Source organism: Protobothrops mucrosquamatus, unplaced genomic scaffold, assembly GCF_001527695.2.
Source record: "Protobothrops mucrosquamatus isolate PMUCROS unplaced genomic scaffold, P.Mucros_1.0 scaffold1167, whole genome shotgun sequence".
Taxonomy (NCBI): Eukaryota; Metazoa; Chordata; class Lepidosauria; order Squamata; family Viperidae; genus Protobothrops; species Protobothrops mucrosquamatus.
Genome location: NW_015387382.1, coordinates 323,330 through 333,953, shown reverse-complemented (window position 1 = coordinate 333,953; position 10,624 = coordinate 323,330). Strand labels below are relative to the sequence as shown.

At 62.6% G+C, this 10,624-nt stretch overlaps 2 protein-coding genes across 2 annotated transcripts in view; one reads left to right on the top strand and one right to left on the bottom strand.

Moving 5' to 3' along the window:
• The window catches only part of BDH1 (3-hydroxybutyrate dehydrogenase 1), a 5,874-nt gene extending 1,598 nt beyond the window's left edge, over positions 1-4,276 (bottom strand). The window contains exons 1-4 of the mRNA XM_015820735.1: positions 4,179-4,276; positions 2,695-2,767; positions 2,155-2,265; positions 1,259-1,403 (exon numbers count right to left, since the gene is read on the bottom strand). Of these exons, the coding sequence (XP_015676221.1) occupies positions 1,259-1,403; positions 2,155-2,265; positions 2,695-2,767; positions 4,179-4,276 (427 nt within the window). The remainder of the gene's footprint in view (positions 1-1,258; positions 1,404-2,154; positions 2,266-2,694; positions 2,768-4,178) is intronic.
• Positions 4,277-5,580: 1,304 nt separating this feature from the next.
• The window catches only part of LOC107291700 (D-beta-hydroxybutyrate dehydrogenase, mitochondrial-like), a 7,521-nt gene continuing 2,477 nt past the window's right edge, over positions 5,581-10,624 (top strand). The window contains exons 1-4 of the mRNA XM_015820728.1: positions 5,581-5,730; positions 9,388-9,498; positions 9,699-9,840; positions 10,160-10,312. Of these exons, the coding sequence (XP_015676214.1) occupies positions 5,581-5,730; positions 9,388-9,498; positions 9,699-9,840; positions 10,160-10,312 (556 nt within the window). The remainder of the gene's footprint in view (positions 5,731-9,387; positions 9,499-9,698; positions 9,841-10,159; positions 10,313-10,624) is intronic.

The following is a 10,624-nucleotide window of genomic DNA, read 5'->3' as shown; positions in this document are numbered from 1 at the left end:
GCTCCCAAAAGGTCTCTGCTACTGCAAGGAAACTCCCAGGACAGACTCCTCCTCCGTAAGGCTGGCTCGGGGGGGGGGGGGCCCCCGGGGTTGTTCTGGCCTCGGAGGCGAGGGAGGCAGGGGCCGGAAGCAATCCTGCCCTCTGGAATACACTTCCCTGATCATCAGTGTTGGGGGGGAGGGGGGGGTGTCTCGTCCTGCCTGGGTCCCCGATGAGGATACTGTTTTCTGGCCACACCCCCACCAGCCCTGTGAGGGCAAGCTGCTGCATGAGAACAGGGAGCGCACCCCACACTCGCTGACACCACCCAGCGAGGGACGCCCCAGGGACATCCGGAGCTACAGAGATTGCCTCCTCTAGTAATCCCAAGGACCCTCTGAGAATCCTCCACTGCTCCCCCAGGAGAGCGAGGGGAGGGGGAGGGAGTCCAGATCGCAGGGGGTGTTGGCCAAAGCTGCCATAACAGGAAAACATTCTGGGCTCCCGATCCAAAACATTTGGATCATGAGGACCTGTCTGGGTTCAAGGCCACCCCTATTTTCCACTTGGTGCACCCCTTAGTTCAGAGAAAAGCCTATTTCCAACCCTCTGCCACAAGGCTTGCTGCTTCTTTTCCACACAAGGGTTGTGAGTCAGGAGCAGCAGCTGCACCGGCCACGTTTCTCGCTCTGGCCCTGAGTGTGTCCGGCTGCACTAAGACAATCCTGTGCAAAGATGGGGTGGGGGGGGAGAGGTCAAAGGATGACCGATGGGGAAAAGGAGCAAAAGCCAGCCCAGACCTCCCGAAGCTACTCACGAGCAGGGAGACCCCTCCCTAAGCGGCCTTCTGAACCGTAACCAAAGCCTTTGACCAGATGCAGGAAAACTAACATCTGGGACTACGAAACAGGAGACGAGAAGCTCCCGGTGCATCAAAAGCACCATCAAAGCTCCTGCGTCCTGCAGCTTCCTGGTTTATTTGCTGCCTTCTGTGGGGACTTTGCTGTCTTTTCCATACTAGAAAATCATCCTGGGATCAAGAAGCCACAATATAACATTTGGTAACTCCCTAATCACTGATCTAGACACCCTCCCTGCCTGCACCAGGCGTGTGCTGGAACGGAGGAAGCAAGCGCAGGGGCAGCTGTGCGCCAGCTGGGATGACGTGGGGCAACCGCTGGCCTTCCGTGGGGACTGGGCCCGGCTGAGAGGGCAGGGAAACGGCTCCTCCCTCCCTTGTGCCACTCCTGCTCCAGCTCCCTGGCCTTTCCCTTTCACCTCCGGTCTCCGGATCCTTCAGGTTGCTGGTGATGTAGTCCACGGCACGCCCCACCTCCTCACTGTCACAGACGTTGAGCTGGACGGTCCTCATTCGGTCACTCTTCATGTTGTCCAGGTCCTTCGCGCCCCCCCGGCCTTGCTCCTGATGAAAAGCGGCAGAAGGAGGGTGAGCCTCTGCTGCCCCACAACAGGAGACGTCACGCAGTCACGAAGGGTCCGTCTCGTGCCAGCTTGCAACGCCCCGTTCAACAGACGCAGCAGCTCCCCACAAGGGGTCGCCCTGCTGATCCCGGCAATTTCCCCACCCACTTTGGGCAAAGGGCTCAGAGTCATGGTTTCCCACGACTGGGAGATGCGTGTCTCGCCAGAGCGAATCGGGGTTTGGAGAATTTGCCACTCTGAAGTCTCACACAGCACCGCAGCCATGGGGGTTCTCCCAAGACCCGTCAGGTGAATCCAGAGCTGAGTAGTTAGAGACAAACAGCAAGCTCGGAGAACAGACCCCTGCGAAAACCTACAACCCCAGCTGCGAATATTCTCAACCATTTGCAACCATTTGCGAAGAGAAATTGCAAGGGGAATTGCACTTCCTGGCCATGGCCAGCAGGGGGCGCTCGGGGCCCAGGATCCGGGAGCAAAGCCCTTTGCCAACCAGGGCAGGCTCTCCTCCTAAAGCCCCCCCACCCCCCGCCTCAGGAGTGGTGACATATGGCAACTCTTTTGCATTGCCAGAGCTGGGGTGGGAGCAACCGGCCCGCAGGCTGGCAGTTTGACACCCCTGATCTGGAGTGTCCCAAATCCTTGGGGGGGGGGGGAGAAGGGAGAGAACCAAGATATTAAACGGTGTCTGCAGCCACTCAACTCGGCCCCTCCGTGGCCCCCTCTGGCCTTACCTTCAGCAGGCACCCAGCGTAGATGATGAAGCCTTTCCCGTGGAGGAATTTGGCCAAGGAGAAGCCGAAGCCCGAGTCGCAGCCCGTGATAAGGACGGGGCGCTGGCCGATCTGAAGGGGATGCACAAGAGCCAGTGCTGACGGCCCCGAAGAGGAATCCCAAAGGGACATGGGGGCCCCCGCCACGGAGCCCCCCACCTGTCCCTCATGAGGTTCAACAGGGCCAAAGACGTTCCCCCGCCCGCCCTCCGCCTCGGCTGGGCTCCCCGGGCCCTTCTCCCCACATCAGCCGCACGGACACCGGCCTCAGGTGCTTTGCGAACTGAGAGTCGCCCTGCGCAGCTGGGGAGATCTCCAGGCCTCAACGCGGCCCTCGAGGAGGAGGAGCAGCAGACAAGAGAGGGACGAGGCAGCCCTGGCCCTGGGCAGGGGGCCTAACGCAGGGACCCCGCAGAAATGAAGGGGCCCCGCCATGGGCACGTGGCCTCCCAAGTGGGGCTGTCCTCTCCTCCGCCCGGCTGGTGAATCCTCCCCTCTCACCTCTTCCACCTCAGTGGCGTAGCAGCGCTGGCTCCTCCAGCCGGGGGCCGTGGCCTGAACCTCGGGAAGCAGGCTGCGAGAGAGAGAGAGGACACGGCTGCCACGTGGGGAGTCCTTTGGGGAACCACAGCCCGGTGCAGAAGAGACAGGCTGGGTCCGTTTGCTTCAGCCGAAATGGATCGGCTCTCTGGGCCCCTCTTGACCCGACTCTTCCAGAGAGTTTGCTAAGCCAGCATGGGGACCCCCGAGTTCAAAAGTGGCAGCCCAGCCCCCACCCCAGAGGATGCCCGGGCATGCCTCCTGACCTCTAACCAGCAGCCAGACCCTCAGGAGGGGCCGCGGCCCGTCTGCAGAACTCTTCCCTGCAAGCGACTGGAACACCTCTGGCCTGCTGACCCCATGATTCACTGGCACTCCCAAGTGCTGCTTGGCTCCGAGAAGCATGCGAGGGCGTCTCGGCCAAAGCCCCTCGGCTGATGGCCATGCTCACCCCCAGCTGCGCAGCCGCAAGAGCTGTGTTGACTTGTGGGTGGAACCCTCAACTGCTCACAAACAGCCAAATTGAGAGGACAGCTGCCCAGGGCTCCGAAGGTTGGGGGGGCTCTTGAGAAGCAGCAAGAAGGTTCCGCCCCTGCCCCACCTATTCTGGACAGGACCCTTCCTCTTTACACACACGTCCGCACAAACACTCCAACCCACCACCCCAGGAGAGGGAGGGTTTCACCTTTGTACCCATGGCCTTCCTGTTTGGAGAATTCAGTCACACCCCCCACCCAGAATCCTAACAGCTGACCCAGGGATGGGGGGCTCAGGTGAGCACAGCCCCCTTTGGCGTTATCTGGAGGGACTTTGGAACAAGGAGATCCATTCAGACTCTGGTCTGCAGCCCTGTTGGAGGCTAAGCAGCGCTTAAGAGGTTCATAAAGGGGCCGATTCTGCTGGCTTGGACCCCCGCCCACCCCCACCCAGGTGGCTTCCTCCTAAGGAAAGTTCTTCATGAAACCAGGGTGGGGGAGCATTCAGGGCCCTCAAGTGTAAGAGGTGGTCTTCATTATACAACCACAATTAGGGCCAGAATTTCGGTTGCTAAGCAAGATATTTGTTAAATGAGTCGTGTCCGGTTTTACGACATTCTTGCCATGGGTGTTAAGCAGATGCTGCAGTTACTAAGTAAATCACGCGGGCATTATGCAAACCCGGGTCCCCCCCCCCGTTGGGTCTGCTCGTTGGATGCCACCTGGGACGGTCACAGAGGGCGATCGCTCGGCCCCGGGATGCCGCAACCATCCTGAATACAGGCTGGCACCTGGACTCGGATCAGGCGATCACGAGGACCGAGCACCAGCTGTAAGTCACAAGTCACTTTTTTCCCCACTGCTGTCGACACTTGACACGGTCACTAAACGGTTGGTGGTCAGCCACGGACTTTCTTTGAAGAAGACAGGAGTGGACCTCCAGCCCAGCGCCCGGCCCTCCGTACTTACCGCAGGCCGGTGGCAGCGACATCCTTGCAGTGCGGAGCCTTCAGGGCCAGCCGGGCAAGAGGCTGAGCGATGCGGGTGGCGGCCAAGAGGATCGCCATGGGGGGCGTCTCTGCTGTCCGGACTCTGCCAAAGGGGAGAGAAGCCGCTCTGCGCTACCTGCACCCCCTCCCGCCTTTATGGGCCGGCTTGAGGGCGGGCCCAGCGGAGGCTCCCCCCACCAGAGAGCGCCTGGAAGGACCCGTCCAGCAACCGCCGGCCCTCACAGCCGGCCAGATGCCTTTGCCCCGCCTACTAACCTTGGTTTGGCTTCCTGGCTGCCTTGGTGACCCCAGCAGGCCTCCCGGGGAGATGGTCTGCTCTGCATGCAGGAAACAGCTCGGCTCAGGGAGCAGCAGAGGCCGGAGGGGGGGGGAGGGGGGGGGCTTTGCCAGCCGCCTCTCATCACCCTCCGCATGCCAGGACTGCCGCTGGAGGGAGGGGGGGAGGGAGGGGGGGAGGGAGCCCAGCCAATCGGGCACCGGGGCCTGCTGGGGCTTGGCACGGCCAGCCTCCGTGGTTGCTCGGAGGAGGGTCACCGGCTGCTCCCACCCCCGAGGGGCCGGGGCCCATCCCCAGGGAGGGCGAAAGGGAGGCCCCTGGGGGGGGCGGGAGGAGCAGAGCCCCTTCTGCAGTGGGAGGGGGCGGTCTTGGGGGAGGCAAACGCCCCCCTCCCTCCCCGGGGGACGGGCCCCAAGCGGCCGGGCCTGCCGGGAGGGGAGACCGGCCCGGGGCTTTGCCTGCCAGCTGCCTGAGCAAAGGACCCCCATCCCCGCCCGGCCTCCTGGGGCCCGGACCCTTCCGGAAGCCTTCGGGGGGACGCCGGGGAGGCCGGGCCGGGGCTGAGGTGGAGGGCGGCGGGGGCAGCAGAGGCCCCGACCCCGCGGAAGGCGGGCCCGGGCGCTTCCGGCCCGGCCCAGACAGACAGCGCACACCGGCCCCTCCGGGCCCCGAGAGCGCGCGCGGCTGGCAGCGGGGCCGGCGCCAAGGAGCCCCGCCGGAGCCTCTCCCGGCCCGAGCCGCGCGGAGACACCCATCCAGCCCCAGCCCCAGCCCCCCGCGAGGCCGCAAGCGGCGGAGGGAGCGGCGGGAAGAAGCCGGAGCTGGGCCCCGCGGCCCACCTGCCCTTCCGGGGCGCCCCCTCCCCGCGGCCGGGCCGGCTCTCCCCCACCCGCCCCTCCCCTCCCCTCCCGTCCCCTCCCCTCCCGGCGGCGACCGGCGCTGCTGGAGGCCCGGCTGCTTACCGCGCGCTCCGCCCGCCCCTCCGCCCGTCCGGCTGACCGCCGCGCGTCCCCTCCGCCTGTCCGACCGAGGAAGTGACGTCACTGCCGCTCCGGCGACGCCCCCGCCCCGCCCCTCGCGCGCCATGTGCGGCGGCGGCGGCGGCGGCGAGGGCTGGACCGGGACGCCCGCCCTCGCCGGCCTGCCCGCCGCGCTGCTCCCGCTCCTCCTCCTCCCGCTGCTCCTCCCGCTGCTGCTCCTGCTGGGCTGCCTCCGCCGCCGCCGCCGCCTGCCGGTGAGTGGCCCCCGGGGAGGGGGAGGGGGAGGCGCGGGGGGGGCGCTGTCACCCTCGGAGGCCGAGACGCCCCGGGGGGAGGCGGGGGGCGGAGGGCGGAGGGCGGGGGGCGGGCGAGCCGGAGCCCCAGTCCCGGAACTCCGCCGGGAGAAGCAACGAAGAGGCTCCTCGACCTGCCCCGCCTCGCCGGGCTCTCTGGCGGCTGCGGCGGCGGCGCGAAGGGGTCCCCGGGGCGGGGTGGCGATGAAACTCCCCCGCCGGAGCTGAATCCTCCCGGGAATCCCTGGCTTCCTTGAGGGAGACCCTTCCTCAGGGGGCGTCCGGCCTCGTCCGCTCCTGGGAGACTGCTGCTGGAGGGGAGCAGGCAAACCATCATGCACAGCCGGGAGACTTTTTTTTTTGTTATTAAACTACCATGCCCCCCATCGGGCAGAGGCAGCTTACAGTGACACGTCAATAAACCTTCAACCCTCCCCCCCCCCATGGTATTGCCTCGTTGTATGCTGGGGGGGGGGGCCGTCGGGCCGGGGGCTGCTGCCGGTCAAGATGAGGCAGCCTGGCAAAGGGGGAGAGGATGCCTCCCCAATGGGGGCCCCTCCCCAGTGACCCGGAGGAGCAGAAGTTGCCTCTGGAGACTCTCGGTCACCCAAAGGGTCCTCCTTGCCCCAAAGACGCTTTTTCACGAGGCAACTGGACTTTCTCGTTTCTCTCTGAAGACGCTTTGCTTCTCTTCCAGGAAGCAGAGCTGAAGAAGCTTCTTGGATGAGAAGGGAAACGTCTTCAAATTAAAACAAGAAAGTCCAGCTGCCTCCTGAAAAAGCACCTTTGGGACAGTGGAAGTTGCCTCCAGAAGTCGTGGGTGCTCCGTCACTGGAGGTTTTTAAGAAGAGACTGGACAGCCACTTGTCTGAAAGGGTATATAGGGTCTCCTGCCTGAGCAGGGGGTTGGACTAGAAGACCTCCAAGGTCCCTTCCAATCCTGTTAGTCTGTTATTCTGAACTGGGACGGACTTCAGATGGGTTTCTGCCACCTGAGCAAATTGCAGGAATTAACACGATTAGCAGTGACCAAAATCATCCAATGTACCAAGTAATAAATATAACCAACATACAACAATGCAGCTGTAAAAATCTCGGGGTGTGTGTGTGTGTGTCTTGCTCCTCCCTGCTCAGGAGGCTCTCTCCCATTCTCACCCAAGTCCCCAACCGCACCTAAAGGGGGGTGGTGGTTCTTCTATTCTGTGGGGGTGGGGGCATTTTACAGGAGGGGCTCCTGCTGTGAAGGCCCCAGGCTGTGTCAGGGAAGGAGGAGGAGGAGGCATGGCCTGCAGCGCCCCCCCCCCCCGGAGGGCAAGGCAGCTGGGTCTCCAGAGCCACGCAGAGCTTGAGAGAGGAGACTACGGGCACTCTGGGCAGCTTGGGCAGCGTTGGTGTCACTCGATAGTTCCCATCAGACCCTCTGGGTCTCGGCCAGCTTGTCCCCATCCAGACTCCGACCGTCTCCAGGACTGGAGCCAAAGTCCTTGCGGAGCCCCGTCTTGCCAAGGTCGTGTCCTTACTGCACAACAAGCGCCTGTCCTGGGCAGGGCCTGGGTCAGCTGAGGCAGCTTTGCATCCCAGGGTGGGGCCAGATGAACAAGTGCCAGGCGGACACCCAGCTGTGCCCCTTCCTCTGCCAAGCTGCTCTGTTTGTTTGCCACTGGCAGGAGAGGACAAGGAGTGATGGCTCTCCTCCCCAAGATCCCTTCTGTGGCTCCTGAGAAGGGAAGACGCCCCCCCCCCCGGCCTGGCTGTACCTGGAGGACAATGGGGGGGGGAAGTCCCCTGGACGACTTTCCCTGTTGACTCACTCTTTCCCTTGCCTGCATTCCTTGCTCTTGGCACGCCATCTGCCTCCCCTGCTTGACCTTGAGAGGCCACGTGCCAGCTCAGCTCTCTCAGGGAACCTGCTTTTCAGCCTGAACACCAGTTAAGGCCGGATCTCCCCCCACCCCTGGTCTGGCGAAAGAGCAAGCAGGCCAAGGCGGGAGCGTGAGTGCAGAGGCTTTGCTGAAGGGACAGGTCCGTGCAGCGCCCTCAGGTCAACTGCATGCCCAGCCCCTGCCTCTTCTCAAGGAAGGGGGTTGCAACTCCAGACAATCCTGTAGGAAACGGATCATCTGGACCCCTTTCAGTCGGGTTTCGGGCCCAAATAGGGGACGGAGATGGCGCTGGTCGCGTTGACGGATGACCTCTGGTGTGAGCAGGTTGGAGGCTGTGTGTCCGTCCTTGCTCCTCCTCTTGATCTCTCAGCAGCTGCTCATAGCATCGGCCACAGTAGTCCTTTCTCGTGGACTTGGGGAGCTGGGGGCGGGTGCCACAATTCCGTGCGGGTTCACCTCATTTCTGCAAGGTCAGTCCCAACTGGTACTGATAGGGAGAGAGGGGTCCAGCCCATGGCCCCTTCCTTCTCTTTGGGGTGCCACAGGGACCAGCGCTTTCTCGCCCCCTTTTGAACCACCTGCATGAAACCACCGGGTGAGATCATGCGTCACCACGGGATGAGTTACCACCAGCACGCTCATCTTACCCAGTTATCCATCTCCATCCCAGGTGGGGCGAGTGAGTGATGCAGCGGATGTTCGTTCACGGTGCCCGGGGACTGCGGGGGCTCGGCTGGAGAACAAGAGACTTCAGCTGAACCTTCGTAAGACGGCGTGGCTGTGGGTGGACCCCTCTGGATCCAGGAGCTTATCACCTTTGGTCTCGGATGGGGGGTGGCACTACCCCCCAGACCGACCCGGTGTGTCCCCTGGAGGTTGTCCTGGACTCAGGGCTCCTGCTGGAAGAGCAGATGGCAGCTGTGGCTGAACGGAAGCTCAAGCCTTTGCTGGATAGCACCTTAAACCAGTGTCCCTCCTGGCACCTATCCAGCTGGTTCATTTCTGACACATTTGGTAAAACCAGGAGTGGTGATTTTTGCCTAGTTTATTCATATATGGGCTGCCCAAGTTCTATCCCAAATCTAGCAGCATACAGTAAGAAAGAATTAAGAAATACAGTAATATACTGTAGAGAGAGTACGAAACAAGCACCTGGAAGAAGAGCCCCACAAGTCTCCCCCTTTGCGGGAAGAGTTACTGGAATGGGGTGCAGATCTCGGAGAGCAGCACTGCCAGAGAGAAGGCCGCTCGCTGGGGGACAGGCAGCAGCAGCTCACCCTGGCTCCCCTGGGTCTTCTCTGGCCATTGGACTGTCTGCTCCTCTGAAGCAACCCGAGAGAGAGAGCCGTCTGAAGCGGCTTTTGAGGCTGAGCAGATTTGCGTTTTTCTGTGCCGAGGGTCAAATCCCCTCCCGGCCATCTTCCCTGGAAGCCAAGAGACCTTAGCCCGGGTGTTAAGAAATTCTTGGAGCCATGGACGGCAGTGATGTGTGAGATTCCTCCTAAGATCAGAGCGGAGGAGGTGATAAGTCCGTGTCCTGTTGTGTCCTTGGCCAAAGCTCTGGCAGGCTGGACCGGGTGCCGGCCGTCTGGCGTGTGTTTATGTTGATCCCTTGTAGTAGGGGGGGGGGGTTTCCACGCTTTTCTCACAGCTGCGCCTCCTGCCTCTGAGGGGGCCCTGCCTCCTGTTCACCCCACCCTTCTGTCCTCCTCCTCCCCCTCTTCCCCTCCTGCAGGCCGAGAGGAAGGCGGTGCTGATCACCGGCTGTGACAAGGGCTTCGGCCACGCCTTGGCCAGGCACCTCCACGGGAAAGGGTTCACTGTCTTTGCCGGCTGTTTGCTCCTGGTGAGGGACCCTGGGGGGGGAGGCTTTCAGGTTTCCTCCGAGAGAGAGTCTGGGCGGGAGGGGGACTCACCTCAGTTTTGGCCCTCTGCAGGAGGCGGGGAGGAGGAAGGCAGCAGAACAAGTCCCATCAACCCCAACAGGGCTGTGCTTGCCCTCAGCAGCCCTCCCCTGAATGGCTTTTCTCCCTGTCTGCTGGACAGGACCAAGGAGGAGATGGCGCCCAGCAGCTGTGCCGCCTGGGCCCTGAGCGGATGCACGTCCTCCAGCTGGACGTGTGCTGCGAAGAGCAGGTGGCCCTTGCCTTCCGATACGTGGAGGCGCGGCTGGAGGACCCTGCTCAAGGTAATCGCCCCAGGCCCTCCCTCCCACCTCCCCCAGGGGGGCCGGCTGCACCTGGCAGACCAGGGCACCTCACCGGGCTCCCCAGCGGGCAGGGGCCGAACTGGGCTCCCTGTGTGGATCCCTTGGTTTTCCCCAGCTCTGTTTGGCTGCACCCAACTCTTTGGCCACCTGTGCTGCCGAAGGTGAGTCTCTCGCCTTTCTGGACAGGTCAGTTCAGGCGGCTGGCGAGGTGGGCTTCCTTGGGGGGAGGAGGAGGAGGAGGAGGAAGCTGCCCTGCACTCACGAATCCTCAAGGAGGGTCTCCTCTCTTGCGGGGCAGGTCTGTGGGGCTTGGTGAACAATGCTGGAATCGCCTCCTTTGGAGACGTGGAATTCACCAGTGTGGAGAAGTACCAGAGAGTGGCTGACATCAACTTATGGGGGACAATCCGTGTGACAAAAGCTTTTCTGCCCCTAATTCGCAGGGCCAGAGGTAGGAAAGAGGGCCTACAGGGGTTGGGGGCCACCGGGACAAACTTCTGAAGGCCCTTTGGCCTCTGGGCACAGCATCTTGCACAGGAGTGGACACAGAGTGGATGGGCAGCATAGTTCCGCTTGCACCTGCCCGGTGTCCAGCAGAGCCCGTCCAGCAAGGATTAGCCGATGTGCTGGGTGGCTCTGTCTCATGTGCACTCAGACTTCCAATGCCGGGGGAGCCAGCGGCAAAGTTAAACATACAGAGCATGTGTGAAAGAGTTTGCATCCTCCGTGTAACACTGGCATTCCACAAAGGCATTCCAGCAAT